The 20,953-nt window shown below is 42.3% G+C and overlaps 1 protein-coding gene across 2 annotated transcripts; it reads right to left on the bottom strand.

The window, feature by feature from the left end:
• Nucleotides 1-10,695: 10,695 nt before the first annotated feature.
• On the bottom strand, nucleotides 10,696-20,525 carry MSANTD4 (Myb/SANT DNA binding domain containing 4 with coiled-coils). Of its 2 annotated transcripts, XM_082070217.1 has the most exons (4): nucleotides 20,349-20,525; nucleotides 19,654-19,718; nucleotides 13,101-13,730; nucleotides 10,696-11,507 (listed from the first exon to the last, which is right to left on the bottom strand). In XM_082070217.1, the coding sequence occupies exons 3-4, from the start codon at nucleotides 13,560-13,562 to the stop codon at nucleotides 10,932-10,934; spliced, it is 1,038 nt and encodes a 345-aa protein (XP_081926343.1). In that variant the 5' UTR covers nucleotides 13,563-13,730; nucleotides 19,654-19,718; nucleotides 20,349-20,525; the 3' UTR covers nucleotides 10,696-10,931. The 2 variants fall into 2 exon arrangements, with proteins under 2 accessions (XP_081926343.1, XP_081926342.1); XM_082070216.1 differs by lacking the exon at nucleotides 19,654-19,718.
• Nucleotides 20,526-20,953: the final 428 nt, after the last annotated feature.

Raw genomic sequence — 20,953 nt, 5'->3', positions numbered from 1 at the left:
CTGCACTGGACAAGAATAATTAAGGAGAACAACCACCTCGTTCCCTCCCACATATGAATCTGATCCAACCAAAACCATCGTGTGTCAGATTTGTAGTCTGTTCCTGGATAAGAGAACTTCAGCACACTGGAGATATGTTCATCTGCAATATCTGCAGGCTTCAGGGCAGCTCTTATCCTGGGGTCCATCAGAGCCTGTGTTCTCCTAAACCTCTTTTAGGTGATATGCACACACACACACACAGACCTTCCTGTTCAATCTCCAGCAACTGAAGAGCAGTAAAGACACTGCTGAGAACTCTGAGCTTCCTTTGGTGCAGGCAATGGGGAGGATGTTAGCACAGTGCTGGTCAGGAGAAGGTCCAGTGGCCCTGCCACCATGTGTGCTATGTAGAGGGTCCTGTTGACCCCAAGGGATGGTGGCAGATCAAGTCTGCCTGGAGGTTGCTCCCTTCCCTTGGGCAGTGGCAGAGGGAGTTCAGGAGGAGGTTTTTCCAAAGCCTGCTCCACTTGCACTGTTTTTGTGTTTCCCCTAACCTCCTTCTGAACTCTTGGATGAAAAGCTGTGAACTGAAGCTCACAGAACTTGACTTCTGTCTTTCTGACAGACTTTTGTTCTACAGGAAATAACCCTTTCCTACAAAAAGCATAAAAAATGAATTGCCGAGGCTTAACAAAGCTCATATATCAAAGGGACAGTGTGAAGAGGGCACGAGGGACTTATTTTCTGAATGAGTTTGTTCATCCTGAATAAAAGCTGGCATCTTCTAATAGGTTGAATTTTCTTTTCTAGTCCATCTAAACTGACAAGCTTCTGAGTACAGCCTCCTAAATAAACAGCCTTGTTTCCTTCTTGCAGAAACATTGCAATTATTATAAATACTGCAATGGGGAAACAATTTGAAAGAAGGGGAGCTGGCAGGCTGCAGGAAGGAGGAGAAGCCAGCATGTGCACTTTGGTTCACAGCAAGGGTCCTTTTGTGATAAAAATTGAGTGAGGCAAGTATGTGTTCACTTCTCCCTCTGAAAGAACTGCTTCCAGAAAATGTTTTGTCATCAAGATGATCTATGGATAAAAATCTATTGTATCTAGATCTTATATTGAAGGTCAAATACAAATCAGTTTCTAGAAAAGCATGTGACAATGCATATTTGACTCAACAGAAGTGCTGTTTTTCCAGTCTGAGACAGCTCAGAGGTCAGCGACACCCTTAGCTTGTTCGTTAAGAGTAAGATCTTCCGTTGACACCATTTTGGGTTAGCCCACAATTTCTCCTCTATATTTCTGAGACAAAAAGATCTCTCCAGCCCCAACATGTAAAAGAAACATTTCTAGTTCTTTTAGCTATAGTTTTCCCTGAGTGATTTAGAAAGTCATTAGTGCACCAGCCACCAGCCCTAGAGCAGACACTGTGCTAGTGCTCCAGGAGATATATGCAGGGAGATCTTCACACGTCCAAAAGCAACTGTACTCCTGCCCACTCCTTGTGCAGGACTTGAAAAGCAGCAGAAACTCCCATACAATCAAATAACAAAACCAGAGATTTTTTTTTTAATGCTCTTATTCAATTGGTCCATTTTTGTCTCCTGGCCTTAGTGATGATGTTTTTTTTTCTCTGCTAAAACCAATGTGAAAGAATAATACCTTCTACCTCTGTATTTCTTCTGTCCTGTCTTTTGTGCAATTCTGTAAAGATTTGGACAGTTGTAAGTGGACAGTCACAGCTCAGGAGGAGGCTGATCCGCTCTCTCCTCCCAACGCTGCTCAGGTTGACACAGACTGGCCCCTGGGATCCCAGTGTTAAGGACCCTCAGCCTCCCCAGGTCTCTGTGCTGCCATGGCCACCAACCCACCTTCATCTCCTGGGCTCTCAGGTCCTCCCCAGAAATCCTTGCCATATTCCCCAGGGAGGGATCACCAAACGGCCCTCAGCTCTGCAAGTGCTCAAGGTGTCAATGGGCTAAAATGTTGTTCTCATTCAGCTTATCTGAACCCAGGCCTGGGAAAATTAACAATTCACTTTTGTATATTCATTATTCCACTTTTTCTGCTGTGCTCTTACTTTCTTGATTGCTATTTTGATGCAATAGTGTAAAAAGATACATAACAGAAATGGAGTGACAGATCAACTGATCTGTCTTCACAGCATTTCTCCTGAATCCTCTTGGGTGAGGCAGTTTGCTGTGCTTGTAAACACCCTGGAGTCTTTTAACTAATATACCTCTGTGCTAATAACATGCATCTAACACAGTAGTGTTGTCAATTTAAAGGTCAGTTCAATACCTGAATAGATAGAAAAGCATGTTGGTCCTGGAGAGTCAAGAAGAGAGGCAAGATGCTACAAATTCTGTAACCACTGTTATTTTTGTCCTTCATCTGTATCCCTGGTATTCACTTACTGCCTCCACCAGTGTTCTCCGATTCCTGATCTGTTGCTTTTCTGTTGTTGGTCTTTCATCGTTACAGCTGGCCTCACATGTTGATCTTACTCATCCACCATGTTGGGGATGCTGAGAGGTGCTGCTTTAGTGGAAAACCTGAAGCGATGCTGTATTGTTGCTTCTTGAGGAGGAGGAGGAGGCAGTGGGGCCAGGCAGCCAGCCTCTGCCCACCTGCGATGCTCTCGTCTGCAGCTCCGTTTGCCCATTTTCCTTTCTCTCTACTTGTCTAAGTGTCTTAGTTAACTGCTTTCTGCTCTTTTTTCTACCCATTGTTCACAGCAGAGTCTGGACTACCCGCCTTACTAGTCTAGTCCTCCTGTTGCCCACTCCCTTGAACTTCTACTCAGCTCTATGATTGAATACTGAACTTCAGACCTTTTCCAATGTTTTGGATACAAAATGACCTTGACGCATTTTGTGGACACAGCTGCCTCACCTCGTTTTGGTGAAAAGATCCAACTCCCTCCAGGCTACCAGAGCTCATAGTTTCTGAAGCATTTTTTAAGTCCGTTGTTTCTGACCGGTGGGTTCTCAATGCTAGTCCTTGGAGAAAGGATGAGATACTAAAAGGATGACAGATAGGAAGTAAGATGGAAAAGCCTGAGGTGTAGCTCTGTGTCAAAGAACAATGGAAACAAGATAATTTTATTATAGAAATTGGAATATTTCACCTATAGTTTTTGCCATTAAATCATGCAATTCCATAAAGATATGCAAGAACATAAATGTTGCTTTATTGAACCTGAGCAATAGTCTGTCTGGCCAGAAATTCTGTCCCTGAAATTGGCTCCCAGCAAGTGCTTCTGAGGGAAATGTAAACCCACTCCATCCAGATCAGACTGTCTTCTGCTGTAACCTCAGGGCACCAGAATGTCATTCATCCATAAAGGTTATCTCTCTCTCCACTCTACTCACTTAACGTGGCTGTTCTGACTGTCCTTGGGACCGACATTGCACTCTTGGACCCCATACTTGCAATTCCCATATCCTATATATTGGAAAATTGGCTGCCACTCCAGAAAATTGTCTGACTCATTAGCACTCCTATGATTGAGAAGAAAATGTTTGGAATTTTTTTTTTTTCCACAGGCCTACTACCAAGCAGTAGTGGTAAGGTCATCATCTCATTTCACATAATCCTTGGAATAGTTATGAGAAGCAGGCAATGGTTTTCTACAGTACATTAAAGAGGTAACTAAAAGATTTGCACTCCATTAACAGAGTAATATACAATAGCTCTCTGTGGAAGAACGGCTAATTTATATCTTTCCTGCTTTGCAACCCAAAACTTTACAAAATGCTTCTCAAACTTCAGTTCTCTCTTTTAAGTTCTCATTTCTGTAATCTCTTCTTATCTCAGTGAGATAAATATTGGTCTGAAAAGCAGTGTTCAAGTAGCTAAATTGACAGAGGAGCAAAATTAAAAATTTGCTTCTTGCTTCAATTCTTATACACTCCATGATGGGGCTATCCATCAAGAGTGGGCTATCTCAGGATTGATCACAAGTCTGGCACAATGTAATTACTGAACCAGAAGCATTGTATTATATAGCATGAAATGAAGTAGAAACTTTGCCTTCTACATCACGAACCAGTTGACTAATGATGGAGTGTTGCAATTAGAAAATATAGAAGTAACAAGGCAAGGTATTCCACAGTCTGCTAATGTGTAGAATAAAACTACTGATAGTGTGAAGCAGTGAAATTAAAAACAGTAAAACTGTAAAGGAAAATAACAATGGTATTCTTAATAAACTGTAAAAGAAGAGGATGGAAGTGTCCTCTAAAGTAGGTCAGGTTTAAAAGGATTATGTGCAGAAACAAAAAAAGTTGAGCATTTACTTTAAAATGTAATCTTGTCTTTTATTTTTTTTTTTTAGTCTGGATTAAAATATTTCTGTAGTCCTGACACCAGCTCACCAGCTACAAACATCCTGAGTCATTGATGCAAAATAAACCCTCTAACATATATACGAATCTGTCCCGCTTATACTTTATCTTTCTGTTAGCTGCAAACTTCAGCAGTGCCTGAATGATGCAGGGATTTAGACTTCTGGTAAAATCCAGATTTGTCAGAGGCCATAGATGCTGCTGCTCACTCTGCTACCTTTTAAAATCAAGTTTATTTGTTCATATGTAGCTACTTGCCTCCTTAGCACTTTGGACTACTTCAAAGGCCACCAGCTCTTGCTCTGGTTTCTGGATAACATGGTTATGGTATAATATAGCTCTTCACAAGCTGACAGCCTGATGCCAGCTCAGACATGCATGAAAACAAATACACATCTACAGCGAGCAGCTCCAGCCTTTCCTGTGTCAGAGCCCAGTGTCCACCAAGCCCCTTCTGACAACTGCTGCCAGCAGGAGCTCTGTGGGTGCGTGGTCACAGCCGGGGCAGCAGCTTGTACAGCTCCCCGCTCAACAGGCAACGTGGCCACGGTGCTGGAAAACCCCCCTGGCATAGACATGTCACAGGAAGGCCTGCTCGTGCATCATTTTTAGCCTCTGGGAAGGAATAGTGCCATAAATAGCCCAACATTTAGACTGTGTACTAACACAAGTGATGGAAAAGCTGTGTGGAATGTGGAGTGCAAGATCACAGCCTGTAGCATGAGATGGTCTTTGAAAATCATAGGCAAAAATTTACAGCACACTGTGTTATTGACAACCTGTCCCAGAACTGATCATCTTTTTGCCTGTTCCAGGCCATGTGACTGCTCATGGCCTTGGAGTGACAGACTTTCCACTCTGGAAGTTCATGGGGTTTGCAAACACAGGAGATGGTACAAACCTAGGAGGGAAATGCTGAGCTGTGAAAGAGCTACTGGATCTTTTCAGAGGCCAGAAGCTGCCTGGGGTGCAACTGAACTGACACCTCGGCAGGACTCCCTGTGCCACATGTACAATGCCAAGCAGGATCAGGGCTTCCGGTGCAAAACGCCCAAGCCCTGGGCCAAACTGCCACACTGTCTCCTCCAGAAGAAGAATAAGAAGGAGAAGAAGGAGGAGGATAAAAAAAAAATAAAAAAGAAAGTAAAAGTGAACACTACTGCATTTGGTGGTGTTTCCTGACACCCTCTGTCTTAAATTCACTAACTGATTTCAGCAACAACAGAGAAAAAACAGTCTTTCCTCCTCCCTCTTCTCCCACCTATCGCTTCTACCAAGGCTCCTGATTGACATGGAGTAGGACTTTTGAGGATATTTTCGTGTCTGTAAAATGTCAGCCCCGGATCTGACTCCATCTCCTTGGAGCACTCCGTGCCTTTCTGAGGGGGCATCTGGGGGCGTGTGAGCTGGAGAGGCAGGTGATGTCACTGATGCTCTTTTGTGGTAACTGCCTCCAAGTTCTATGAAAAGGCAAAGAAATGTGAGTTATCAGCTTCTGTTCCCACTTGCAAGGAAGATATTATCTGACAGATTTAGAAACTTCTTTTTTTTGGGGAGGGGAAAAATATGAACATTATTCAGCCATGTTTTGAAAGGGCACCTGACAGATTATTGTCTATTTTAAGATGATGCATACACACAACATCCAGCCCTGGATTATCCAAATACCTGGTGTAGCAGCAGTATTTTGGGCAACTTTTACCATCGGGCAGCTGGCAAAGAGCCTGATGTCATCCAGAGCTCTGTGCTCTACATGGGAAAGTTCACAGAAACCCAAGACTTACTTTTCTCTCCTTCTTGTGCCTGTCATGCTATTTCAGAGCTGCCAGTAACAGAGAAGCTTTTTCCAACACCTGAAGCAACATGAGGAGAGTGATAATGGCTTTGCCTCTTTTTCTGCTCAGTCTTGCTATATCCTGAAGAGAGCAACAGACGTAACATCCAGGACAGCACCACCCAGTCACACAGCTCCTAACTCCACAGGTGGGTGCTGGAGGACTTCTTCACTCAGTGCAGGTTGGTCTGACTAGTCCCACCACTATGTAAGACCTCCTGGACCATCATTGAGTGCGTTCAGTTTGCCAGGTAAATGTGTTGCCTCCCAGCCACATCTTTAATCCAGGGCACAGCCCAGCTGCCTAACCTTGGTTCACGCTGATGGGAAAATTGTGAAGTTGTGAGAAAAAGCTCAGAAAGTTCATAGAGAAGATATAAGCAAGATAAGGTCTCTACAGATGGAAGTGGGATTGCTGAGACAGCTGTCAGTAGCACTTGGAGATTTAAGGGGATTTAAGGGGAAAAAATCTACCAACATGGAAAGACTAAGAAACCTCAGAGTAAAAAAAAAAGAAAAATAAACAACCCTCAGAAGATGGCAACTCAGCACCATCAAAGAGCTATGCTGGAGAGCCTCTCTTCTCATGGCTGATGCCTGCCTGGCTAGCACAGATGCTTTGTGGTAATGAGGATACTAATGCTTAGTCTGAGAGCTTTATTAAATCCTAACCATCTCTTGTTTGTCTTAATAAATAAATATTTTTATACCCTGTCTATACATTGTTTGCAGCGTCTCTTTAAGCACAGTGAAAGTTGCTCAAAATGGCCCAGAAACAAAGCAGGATCCTTTACTCAAGGAAACGAAGTTGCCTTTGAATCCCATCATGCTTACTCAGGTGTGTCCTGTTGGGATCATGGCTGCTGTTCATCCTGGGCTGCTCTTGGGGAACACATTTAACACCTTACCCTACAACCTTCTCTGGCTGTTGTTAGGACACTGTTAAGCATTAGCCAGTCTGTCTCGAAACTGTGTTAATCAGAACACCTGGATGCACTCTGCTTCTCTTCATTAGTATAGCCAGGCCTAAGTTGGTGGGAGCCATCACTAGTAACAGACAGCAAGAAACTCTCTGAAGTCACCTTTATTTTACCTTCATTATTTGGCCTTCTGACCCTAAAATTACTGGCTAGAAACACATTAATGGACTAGTGGGCTTAATGGCATTTATGAAGGTCCTGGTGCACGTTCCCTGTTCAGCACAGGTAACCACACAGCATGCACAGAGCGTGTGAGCCTGTCCCTTGCACGGCGTCCGTGAAGCTGCCTGCTGCCCCTCAGCCTGCGCTTCACCCCACGCCTCCCCCGTCATACATTTCCATGGGGGTCCATGAGATCTGACATCAGCAAATCAGATATAATGTCAATAAAGCAGTTTGCAATGTCCACTGGGGCTATTTCCAGTACTCTGTTTAATCTATCACCGGCTTCACCCACCTTCACTCTTCTTAAATGTTTGATCTTCAGCTCTCTTTTTTCTTCCCCAAATACTTGCCTCTTCCTCTGTATTCATGTGGTTTCTCTCTTGTCTTAAAGCTCTTCCCAGTCTGGAAATGCTGCTCATTACTTACAATCACAGTACCTTCTTTTAAGCAGGAGTGCAAAATGTCTCCTTCTCTGACAGAGGAGCTGAGTTCATGTGTATGTCCTGACTTCAGAGACATTTATATGGTCTAAATCTTGCCCTTTGGCTTTGTGGTCAGGATCCCAGGTTGGTAAATCAAGCAATTAGGAATTAAGAGATTGCAGATTAGTATTTAAAAATATGACATTTAAATTCAAATTAGCACAAAATGACTGCAATTTTGGTATGAAATAAGCAAGCTATAAATTTGATGTATTAAACACTGTAATTTTCTCTAAATTTTATGTTGAAGCTGTATTTTCAATGATTTATGACGATATTTAATTTCATCTTTCAGTATTTTCCAAAAGGTTTTGTATAACCAAAAGATACATCATTTCCCTAGGAGGCTGAATAGTTGTTAGAAGAAATAATTGCTCGCATACTGATCTATTCACATTTGGAGAAGTGTTCACATTTCTGAAATTATTCTGAATTCAGAAATGGTTCAGATTTATCTATTTATTTTTTCCCCAAAACCTTGAATGCTCTTGGCCCATAATTCCCAAGATGTCCAATGTAAAATACAAACCTTTTTCTTGATGGTTAAGTCATTCAGCTGGAGTAAAATATGAAGATATGGGCACTGGTCTCAAGCAGCAGTATAACTGCCTGTTGAAACAGAAGCCAGACACCACACCTTCTCCTTCCCAACCAAGCACTTCTTATGGACAAGACCCATCCTGGATTGGCCCTTCTGGTCACTACCTCTTGCATGGCTGGCTGTGTTGCCCTTTGTCCTGCTCACCCTGTTTGGCAGTCAGAATACTTATCTATAAAGTTGGTCATCTCAGGAGTGATCACGAAATCCAAGTTATCTCACTGGAATCATAGAATCGTTTAGGTTGGAAAAGATCTTTAAGATCATCAAGTCCAACTGCTAACCCAACACTAGGTTTGGTAGTAGGGAGCTACACGGATGGCTTCTCTGAGAAGCTGCTAGAACCTTCCCCTGTGTGTGACGGCGCCAATGCCAGCCGGCTCCAAGGCAGACCAACCGCTAGCCAAGGCCGAGCCCATTAGCAATGATGGTAGCACCTCTGGGATAACATACTTGAGAAGTGGAAAAAAAGCTGCTGCACAGCAACAGCTGGAAGAGAAGTTCATGGAGGACTGTCTCCCATGGGACGGACCCCACGCTGGAGCAGGGGAGGAGTGTGAGTCGTCGTCCCCCTGAGGAGGAAGCAGCAGCAGAAACGTGTGATGAGCAGAACACAAACCCCATTCCCCATTCTCATGCCACTCAGGGGGAAGAGGCAGAGAAATCAGGAGTGAAGGTCAGCCCAGGAAGAAGAGAAGGGTGGGGGGAAGGTGTTCTAAGACTTGGTTTTATTTTTCATTATCTTGCTCTGACTGGTAATAAATTAAATTTCCCTGAGTCTGTTTTGCCCGGGACAGTAATTGCGAGTGATCTCTCCCTGTCCTTATCTCGACCCCCAAGACTTTCATTGTATTTTTCTCCCGTGTTCAGCTGAGGAAGGGAGTGACAGAGCAGCTTGGTGGGTACTTGGTGTCCAGCCAGGGTCAACCCATCACATCCAGGAAATAGAATCTCAGATACACTTACCCCTTGGACATTTCTATCCAGCTGGTTTGTGTCTCCTTCCTTTTTCTCAAGTAAGTGCTGGTTGGTTTAAGTCCTGTTCTGAGTGACTCACCTCTCTGATTTACTATACTGAAAATACAGATACAAGAAACTTTGGGGTGCTACAGTGTTGAGTATCCAGCTTCCTCTTCATGTGTAGCCCTGTTTCTCTGTGAAGAAACACAGTCTCAAGGGTATTTTTGGATTGTACTAGTCAAATTTATTTCCACTGTAGAAGCACACTTGTTTCAGTAATAAAAAAATAACATTTTCTTTGCAGAATAGAAGTAATCCTGTAGTGGTATAAATATATTTACTTGCACAAGAATCCATGTAAGTCACTCAACATATATTCAGATTTAGTATTTTTGTAGTTGTAAATTTCAAATGGAGGCAACAAAAGATAGTTACGTGCAGAAAGATGAGAAATGTGAAGTCTGGCTCAGTTGGGATTGAAACATATGAAATAATAGCTTGGGTTTTTTAAGTATAATTATTTTAAATAAATACATTGCTTATGAAATATACTGACAGCCCTCAGAACTGACCATTTCTGTTTGTCTAATTAAAACACACTACATGGTGTCAGCCACTGAAGTATCTTCTGGCTGCCTCTTGGACACGACCTCAGTGCTGGCCACGCAGAACCAACATCACGAGTGTTAGTGCTCAGCCCAGTGTTCCTTAGTCGCTGCTTACCCTCTACATCTCTACGACCAAGACTCTCATCGCCAGCTACTGTCTTTCAAGGAACAAACCAGCACTAGCAAATTACTTCAAGAGGTCAGAGATACATCAAACAGCACACCTGATCAATCAGTAAGTCCCTATGCTATACTATGACAAGTGCTATATTCCATACAGCATTATTAATGGCCTGGTGCAACCAGCAGTCCAGCTTATAGTAGGTATGATTGATGTGTAACTTTATGTAGCATGAATACTTCATGCAAAAGACGGAATACTATTTTTCTGCACTCCCATTCAGCTCAGGCTGTGGAACAACAGTAAACGTAACAGCGGTAAACTTAACTCGTACTTTAACTTTTAGATAATTCTTGAACTCTTTTTCCAATTGGTGAGGTGGAAAAAAACAAAACAAGGAGATTAAGTTAAACGAATCAATTGCATCATGTCTCTGCATTATTGTGTTCTAACTTATTTACTGTGTGGGCTACTGTCAGCACCATGCCCTCACAACATACATTAATTTATTGTGATCCTTCCTTACTGTTAGTACAGTGAAAAAATTACACAAGGTTCAGCCTTGATTCTTCTCAATATGACTATGAGAGGACACCAAACTAATACAACACAATACTGAGGACAAGAGAACATAACACTTCTTTCTGATACACTGAAAAGCAATTTCACACATAAGCTCATGTATGTAGGCACACTGACATATTCAGCACCATTTTTTTTTCTTTTTTAGTTTAACATCAACATTCAACTCCAAACAGATGAACGTTAAACCTCTAGGACAGTTTCAGTATCAAGAAAAGAACTACCTCTATTTTACAAACATCAAAATACTAATGTTGACACTTGAGAAGTTCACTGCAAGTGACCCTCTCTCTGAATTCGAAGTCGCTCCTTCTCCACTTGCAAGCGTTCCTTCTCAATCTGCAGCTTCTCTGACTCAAACTTCAGGAACTGCAGCCGCTCTTTCTCTAACTGCAAACGTTCTTTTTCGAGTTTTAACTTTTCAGTTTCTAGATCCAGAGGCTGCATGATGGGTTTTTCTGTTTGGGTGAGATCATTTTCCAGGGCAGGTTTTTCAGCATGCAGAGTCTCTAGCCTGAGCTTCTCCCATTCAATCTGAAGTCGCTCCTTCTCAATCTGAAGTCTCTCACGCTCCAAGTCAACATGCCGCAAACGCTCTTTTTCAATTTGCAGGCGCTCCTTCTCCACTTGCAACCTTTCAGCTTCAATGTCTAGTCGCTGCTTCTCCAGTTCCACCTTCTGCTTCTCCAGATTTACAAGCAAGTGAGAATCTTCATAGGCTAGCCTAGCTTGAGCAGAGCTTAGATTTCCAAACTCTTCAATGTGTGGGAAGTCTGGCAGGTCATTTTCTTTTTTCGACTCTGGCAAAACCGATGACAATATTTCTTCTTCTTCCTCTATAGGAAACTGCAGAGAAGAATGTGATAGACAAGAATTACATTCCAGACTTCATGCCAGAATAAATTTCTCACACACAACTTGACTGAAAATAACATATTGGTTTTTTTCATCTTAAAAGCTACACAGAACTGTTTAACTCACATGCTGTGAAACAACCATGTTAGATAAAAAGACTGTTTTCTAGCCTTACACATACAGAGAAACATACCTTATCTGCAAGTTAATATCTGGTAATGAAAAACAGAAAAATCAGCTTATCAGCAGACATGCAAGAAAATATTGCACAGTAGGTGCAGCAGGATCTACAAAGGCATATGTTGTTCTGACTCTTCATATAGCTTAGTGACATTTATGTAAGCCACTAGGAATTTGTTGTGACTGTTTATCAGACCAGCTGGATCTATAGGCTATGTGGTATGTAAGCTAACCCAGCCTTCACTAACTTGAGGATTCCATTTCTCAAAAACACAGACATTTTTCACATTATCCTAACCTTTCAAACTGTATTAAGTGGGTCAACAAACAGGACCTGTTTAACCAATTTTGTATTATCACATTTGCTGTAAAATTATTTATGATGCAGATGAGTAGGTGGTTAGGGCCATTGCTCTTGGCAGACTGTAACACCTCATGCAGAATTATAACCCTTACGTGCTACAAATTCATAGTACACAAGGAACAACTGTCTCCCACTAAGTATGCTGCAAAAGAAAGGCAAAATGAGGAACATATGGATTCAGAAAAATCTTAACACAATGAGAGCTACTGCCAGTCTTCTAGCACTAGAGCAAGGCAGACACTCTTTGTTCTTCAGCAGTTGTCAGACAGTCGTCTCGCTACCATTTAACAGCTTATTCCATTTTTTTCCCAGCACACATCTCAACTGAGCTAAGACAGGAGTAGTCTCCCCTGCCACCTCAAAAAAACCCCACCCAAACCAAAAATTTTAGTGTGCCCTTTTTTGAAAATATATGTATTTGTACAGGCACAACAAAACTATTCAAACATTCTACTTCTCTCCAGCGGGCTGCCTACCCCAGGACAGTCACGGTACTACACAGAGTAACAACCTGTCTACCGGATCCACAACTGCTTGACAAAATCACACTAAATTTCTGACAGAGACAAATGGCTGATTGACTTATTCATGAAATATTTTTATCTCCTGTAGATTCATTTTAAGAAATGCAAACAGTATCCTATTTCTTTCTGTACCTGCAGGTAACATATACTTTCATTTGTGCATTTCTTTTCTCTGTTCATCTATCCAGACAGCCCAAGTATTAAAATAACTAGTTTCCTTCAACAGTGTATTTTCATTCTACATATGGCACATACAAATGGAAAAATATATATGCAAATACATTCTCAAAGTTGAAGGACATCAATTTAATAATCAACATCCTAGACCATACACATAATTTCAAGTTTCTAGATTTGAATAACATATCTCTGAAACACATTTTTTTCTACAGTTTCTTTAATTCACACATTCAGAAAAAACAGAAACAGATGTTATGAAGAAACACAGCAAAAAGCCTTACGCTGAAATGAAATGAAGGCCATATTGCACACAGCTAATGTACATCAGTCACTCACTTCAAAATTCTGCGGATCCTCCTCTTCCTCTTCTACTTTGATTTCTGTTAAGGATCCACCAGCTTCTCTGAAGTCAGTGATATTTTGCCATTCAAAACTAGATTCAATTGCAAATCCCATTTTCTCATCCATGTCTTCATTGAGAGAGTCATCTAAATTGGATGAAGGAAGGTGAAACCCAGCACCTACTACTTTGATGTTTGCATTCAGACGTTTTCTCTTCATGAGTGCTCTCCAGTCAAGGTATCGCCTTTTCACTTCTGTCCCTGTTCTTTGCTCTCCTTCACCTACAGCATTTACACACTCTGCTATTTCCTCCCAAGCTTTCCGTTTCATCTCATTAATTGTTGTATTAAGTTGCTTTGAAAAGAGTACTTCTCTCCTTTTTCTGATTTCCTTAAGGAGAGTTTGAGTTTCCTGAACGCTAAAATTGCTTTTTCTTTTTCTTTTTAATTGTTTCATTTTTTCCAGCTTTAACCTAATAATTTCACCACAGGAGACTACAGAGATGATCTGACACTTATCAGTTATTAATACAAATAAAATTTAAAAGCCTATGAAAGCAGAGCTCAGTTCTTGTGAAGTGAATTTTCTCTTCACTTTGTAGTATTTTCCTATTTGTCAGGCTTCCTAAGAGAAAAAGAGCAAACAACATAAATCTCCAATGCATACAGTGTAATTTCATTTAACGAACTTGAACCCTAAGTCATAATTTAAGAAACGCATATTTTGAACTGATTGTTCATTCGATAGAAGAAAACCATTTTGTTAAACTCTGAATATAAAGTAGCTATAGACACCTTCTCTAATCTCATATGAATTATAATTCCATTAATATACCCATGTCACAAACCGTTAAGGTTGAGTTGATATTTCCATTATAAAAATACAGGTATTTGCTTTCAACTCTTATTAGAGTTTTGCCAGTTGGGATTTGCTTAAGGCTGAAATATGACATACAAATTCCAGTTTGAATGCTGAATTATTTCCAAAAAAAAGCTAGAATTGTACATCATTACTTCAAACACAAGAAACGTTTAGGGGACTGAAATTTCTGAGACATATTTTCAACGAGACACCATTTCTATTAAAAAAAAAAAAAAAAACAAAACGTAGATTAATATGAAAAGCTGAAGTTTTAGAGGCTGTTCTTACTTAGCTTTATCACAAAAAAAGAACTGGAGCAATTCTGCTGAATGTCAGAACATAACTATTTCGAACAAATGTCATGCATTAGAGATGTTTTAACAGCAGCTAGATTTACGAGTAAGTCACTACATGCCCATGGTAAAGCCCTCCTCTATCCTTCTCACACTGCAAAACACCTTGTGTCAGATGTGACAGCAGGTTGAAAGTTCATTCAGTCTTCTACCTTCAGCAATAGCTGGTCCTGTGCCCAATGCTGAAGAGAATGCTAAACCCCATAACACACCTGACAGATTGTGCGCAGCTCTGTGCAGGAAGTGGAAAGTCTGAGTGGGAGAAACAGGGGACTATTAATGCAGTGATGAATATATCATAGATCATAACCTGCTTTCCCAAAAATATGACAGGGTCTTTTGTTAATTTTTAGTCCAAAAGATGCTTACTTTTCTACATTTATAGCTGCCTGGACACTATTTAAATTGCTGTTTTTTATGAACTGTAACTAGGGCTTATTTTTGGAGAAGGGCTTATATTTCAAGCATCCTCAAAACGAACACACAAACGAACACATGAACACACAAACGAACACACAAAGCCAAAACTGAAGGCAGAGACTGAAAATGAAAAATGGTTCTTGGTCAGACTGTTTGCTTCAACTTAGGACTTTTTTTGGACTTTCTTCTGTTCCACACTACCTACCACTTCAGGTAGAGTTATGGCTTAACCCGGCAGGCAGCTAAACACCACACAGTCGTTCTCTCACTCCCCTCACAGCAGGATGGGAGAATCAGGAAAAAGGTAAATCTTGTGGGTTGAGGTAAAGATAGTTTAATAATACAGAAAAGGGAAAACAATAATAATAATGATAAAAGAATATACCAAAACAAGTGCTGCACAATGCAATCGCTCACCACCCACTGACTTACGCCCAGACGGTGCCCGAGCAGCAGCTGCTGCCCCCAGGTTTTTGTTCAGCATGACATCCTATGGTCTGAAATATCCCTTTGGCCAGTTTGTGTCAGCTCTCCCAGTTGTGTCCCCTCCCAGCTTCTTGTGCACCCCCAGCCTCCTCACTGGCAGGGTAGTATGAGAAGCTTAGAGTAAGCACTGCTCAGCAAAAACTAAAACGTCAGCGTATTATCAACATTATTCTCATTTTAAATGCAAAATGCTGCACTGTACCAGCTGCTAGGAAAAAAAAACTCTATCCCAGCCAAAACTGGGATGGGTAGGTTTAAAAGGCTTTAAACCAAGGAAGCCAGTGATTCACTACACAGTACTTACAGTTTCAAGCTGTTACATTTATTCACTATTAATCTAGTATAGACTTCCTGTCCACCTGAAGCAAATAGCTTGCAGATTATATATTTGGTTGCTATTGCATAATGGACTTAATCCTTAAGTAACACTCCCCAGCTATACAGGATTCTTAAATTATTAAGTATTTTTTTCTCCTGAACTTGGTTAAAACATACACATCAGAACATTACACAAAAACTCTCAGTTTGGGGGACAATGCACGTAATAGATTAGCCATTTTTGATATCACACAACATTCTTTCATAATCAAAACATAAGCATGCTGGAATCAAATATTTTTTTTAAATATTGCATTTAGGAAACTACTTAGGTTTATTACTTCTCATTAAAATATCACCCTCACTTTGAATCCATTTATTTCTGATGGTTACTAGTTAGCAAATATGCAAAACCATGTCACAAGAAGAAATCAACTGCATAAAGCACGAGCTTGCATTAGCATGGACCATTCTAGTGTCCTCCCATTTGGTTATCCAGCACTTCTGACTCTCCGGACTCCAGCTAGAAGCTGCACATTCCTGTTTAAGATGCATGAAACTTCCTGCCCTTCTGAAAATAAAATACTAATTGGTTAAGAAAAGGGGATCATAAAAAAAAAAATTATATATATATATATATATAACATACTGTTTTAATGGACACCCTGACATGACCAGTACTCAAAAAAATGCTGCAGTTATAACTGCTAGAATTACATAAACTTTTTCTGAGACCTTTTGTCTGATCTTTAAGCATCTCCCTTAATCTTCATTGTTATAAGTTTATGACAAAGAGATACTTGTGCTTTCAAGGATGCAGCATTGTGTTTACTTGCCTGGCAGTAAATCAATTGATTTGGTATTTGCTGTGCTTTTCAAATGTGAATTACAGCATTATTGCTTTTCTATTATTATGGCAACTAAATCTCTTGACCTATGTATCAAATTATCAAATTCTAAGTTTACCTTGTACAAGTGGTGTTTTCATATGGGTTTTTTTTTTGGTGTTTTTTGCATGTGCGTGTTTTGTTTTTTTCTAACCTTTAAAAAGTCACCGGGCAGGTAAGCTCTTCAGAAAAGTTACCCGGACACAGAACAAATTAAGAGCGCTTTTAGAAAATTCACTGCTAATAAGGCAGTTATTCTGGACTGACAGATACACAGATAAAGCCAGGATTCCTGTTTATTGCGGAATGACCAAACGTTCATATCTTTATGCTGGCTTTAGAAACGTGTTTGCACTTACCTGTTTTCAGGGTGTGAAGTGTGTGTGTGAAAGATTCAGAGGTATCCATTTTGAGCTGGTCTTCCAGGTAAAAAGAACTACATAGAGTTCTTACATGCAATATCAGTTTCACAAGAATTATAGTAATTCTTACTTGTCACTACCAAGACACTGAACCTCCGTTTATAAGGCCACACTTCTTTCTACTGAAACTAGTGAAAATTCACGTTTGATTTTAAGCATGTACTTAAGTGAACATTCAAGTACTTTAACTGGAAAAGTGGGTCAGACTTTCCAAAGTACTTGCCAGTTGGATACATCAAACTCTTGAAAATACTAGTATATACTAAATTGTCTCTTAAGGTACCTAAACATCAGACTTCTGCTGAGTCACAGTCATTTTCATCTCAAGATATACACTGGCTAAGTCCTTGACTCAGCCCCAGCTGGGATGAACAAGGTTCTGGTCATTCCCCAATAACAGGGAACCACAGGATTTTAGAGACCCACATGGTATCTTTATTTACCCTGGCCCTCCCTAGATCTCTCACTGCTAGCACAGCAGGATAAAGTGGGCACAATCACAGGAAAACACACACACAGAGCTTTCAAATCAAATTTTCAACAATGTTATTTTCTAAATATAATTCTACACAAATGAGGAAGACACAGCCAGCCAAGCTTCCACCTTGGCTCCAGAGAAGGCAAAGAGTTAAAACACACAACTCTCAGGTTATCCTGTGGTCAGTCTCACTGCTCCTTGTGCAGGTGTTGTGCATCACCCATCTGATCGCTCCAGCCACTCTTTGTGAAGTGCCTGATCTTGGTTTCAGATTTTATGCCATAAACCAATCGCATAATCTTTAAGAACTATAATACTAACTTGGAAACTACTGGTATCCAATTCCTTTATTAAAGTTTTCTTTTAGACTTATTTTTTTTTTTCTTCTAGAACATGTCTGATACAAGCCCCTGAATTTCCCAGTAAAACAGCAGCAAAGCCTACCTATTTTAAACCCCATGACTACTAACTTCCAACTGGTAAGGACATCTTACCTTTTATAACTCTTTCCTCTTGGAAAGCATATTGCCTCATTAAATATGATTCCTTTCTTATTAATATAAATCAGTGTTGACGAACTGACTTAAGGTTATATTGACTCCCAGAGTCAGATCAAGTCTATTGTGGCAGTGTTTACCTTTCTAATATATTAACTAAAAAGCATTATTATCTAACTAAAGCTGACGTTTGGAATATTCTGTTTTCTGACATTGCTAGATGGTCTCCAGGACATTACTCTTTAATGCAGAAAAATGAACTGTTACATGCTCAAAACATATAAGGGACAGGAATAGTAATATGCTAGGATTTGTACACATTTTAAACAGTTGCAGAAAAAAAAAAAATCATCATTTTGAAAAGCATGATTTACAAAAAGAGGACATAGATTATGTTTAAGTTTTGCTTTGATAATAAGTCTAAAATATGAAATGCATATATTTGGGGGGGGGCGGGGAAATAATGAGACAGACATTGCATTTTTGCCAAAATCAGAACTGTAACTGCTCTACATTTTAGTGTCTTTAGCAGACAATTCCAAAGTAAATAATATTTTCTGAGTTCTCCGATTGGGAAGATGGGCAATTCACTCATAAGAAGTACATGGAGATAAGAGCAGAGGTGAAAAAAATTTTTTTGGTCAGGTCAAACCACTTCCACCACTATGAAAGTAAGAGAAGCAACTGCAAGAAAATGAATTTTAAAAATTTCTTCTCAACTATATGACCAAAAGCATTTCCGTAACATGACCAAAGACATCAGTTACCTAGCAAGGAATAGCTACAGTCTTGTCAAGTGACAGAAAAATCCCTGGGAAATAACACAGGATGTAAACAGCCCATTATGTGACCAGCCACGCACCCATCTCACAGCATGGTGCTAGCTACAAACGCAAAACGCACATTTTCGCAGTTTGGGCAGAAACACAAAGTGCTGGCTAGAAAAAAACAAGCAATTCTGATCACACGATAACAGAAAGATTTCAAGGGTCTTCCAGGAAAGAGGACAACACAGAGCTACGGGTCTGATGCAGCCCTGTCAGGCCAGAAGCAACTTACAGTCAAGAAGGTCCTCGTCATTGGACTAAAGAAACACAAACTATTTGTTAAGATTGAAATGAAACAAGTATTACAAAACAAAGCTGAACACACATACACTGAATAACTTTGATGTAATTAGCAGGAGGCATCCGCCGTTCTGCCTCTGTATCTTTGTGTCTCTTTTGCTCACACCTTACTGTATCTCTGCTGGACCAACAAAAAACAAACAAACAAAAAAACCCCAAATGAACACACACAACAAAAACACTAAATCAGTAAGCAAAATAACCCACAAACACGCATTCCCCAGGACTCAAGGACTGTTGCTAGCATGAAACATGAACTATCCTCTAGAAAAATTATGACTTTTTAGACCATGATGTCTTTATGACTTGCCTTTTCCTTTTTTTTTTTTTTTTTTTTAACTTTCAGAGCTTACAATTTAACGAAAAAAACAAACAAACAAAAACCACAAAACACTTTAAATTGGGAGGACCTGCTACCCTTTTTAAAGAAAATTTGAGAGTCTGATCTTTGCATGGTACTAGAGCCTAGAGGTCTCTGGAAAACTTCATATGCGATTTGGAACGGATGGCTACCTTGGCTTGGAACAACTCATGCTTTAGTATCAAGAGAGGATTTAGTACAGGAGGATCTGGGTGCTACTTGAAGACGTCACCAAACTGTCAGACGTTCTACAAGAAGCTCGTGGTTTGAAAAGGCAAGCACTAAAGGGAACTAATGACACCTAAAAGGATAATTCAAGGAAACAGAGAGGCAGTACCGAGGATGGAAAGCAGCGGCAGATTCAGGCTGTTGAATCCACAGATTCATCAGTAGAAAGTTCCCCTGCAACAGCAATGGCCGTGAACGGGAGCAAACCTGCCCCCCGAGCAGGCGCGCACCCTGCAGGGCTGGAGGGGGCACAGCGCCCCGCTCCGCGCCGCCGGGCAGCGGGGAGGCGGGGCCGGCCGGGTCCCGCCAGGAGCCGCACGACGCCCTGCGGGGAAGGCAACAAAGGAAGGCCGGGGCACGGGCGGCTGCCCCGGCTGGCGACCCCGAGCCCCGCCGGGCCTGCTCCGCCAGGGCGGCAGCGCCCAGAGCGTGGCTGCGGGGGTCCCCCCGCCCTGACCCCGCGGAGCGGGTGGGCCCGCGACCCCCGCCCACGCCGTAGGCCAAGGCCACCCCGAGAAGTGACCGGGCAGCGGGACCCTGCGCCTCTCCTCCGAGGAGGATGAGGAGGAGCAGGGCGGACCTGCGGGGCTCCCGAGGAGGACGGCGGACAACCGCCTCACTGCCCGCAGGGGCCGAGGGCGGCGAAGCCCCACCGCGCTTCCCCCACAAAGGGGCCGGGGGCTGCCCGCACCCCGCGCGTGGGGCAACCCCACAGGGGAGGCGGCTGCGTCAGCCCCACCGCGGACAGGGCCGGTCCCGCTCCCCGCCCGCTCGGATCCCCGGGGAGCCGCGCGAACTACTCACCTGCGCCCAACTCTCCCCTCTGGGTCGCCGGCCCTTTAACAGCCAACGCCCTCCCATTGGGCGAGCTGCATGCCTGTCAGTTCTTCCCGCAAGCCTATTGGTAGCCTACGTCCGCCACTTCTCCGTCCCGCCCTGACGCGCCAGGCGGGCCGGAGTCCCCCACATAAGCTTTGAGCGCTGCACCCTCCCTCCCAGCGGGGCCACCACCGGTTGTACGCAGCCCCAGACAGGATTGGCTACACCCGCTGCTTGTCTTTCCGATATCTGTCGATAATTGGCTAGTGCCTTTCAGGGCCCGCCTCTCCCCTCAATGAGCTTCCGGTGGCGGGGATATCGCCGGGTTACGGAGGAGTCAGACAGGGTGGTCCCGGCGCCGCCCGCTCGGCCCGCCCGCTTTGTCTGGGGGGCGGTGCGATGGGCCGCCCGAAGGTGGTGGGTGACGGCGGGCGGTCTGTAAGGTGTGGGGGAAGGTTGGCCTCTTGGGGCTCCTCCCGCGGTGCGCCCTGCGGCCGGAGCCCCAGGCCGAGGGCCCGGCTTTGCCCCTGAGAGCTGACCTGGCTGTGGGGCCTGACGGGCCGCCGTCATGCGGTGACCTTTATAGTGAA

This window comes from Streptopelia decaocto (assembly GCF_964273445.1).
Source record: "Streptopelia decaocto genome assembly, chromosome: 1".
Taxonomy (NCBI): domain Eukaryota; kingdom Metazoa; phylum Chordata; class Aves; order Columbiformes; family Columbidae; genus Streptopelia; species Streptopelia decaocto.
The sequence above is the reverse complement of the archived record's forward strand: the minus strand, read 5'-3'. Positions and strand labels throughout refer to the sequence as shown.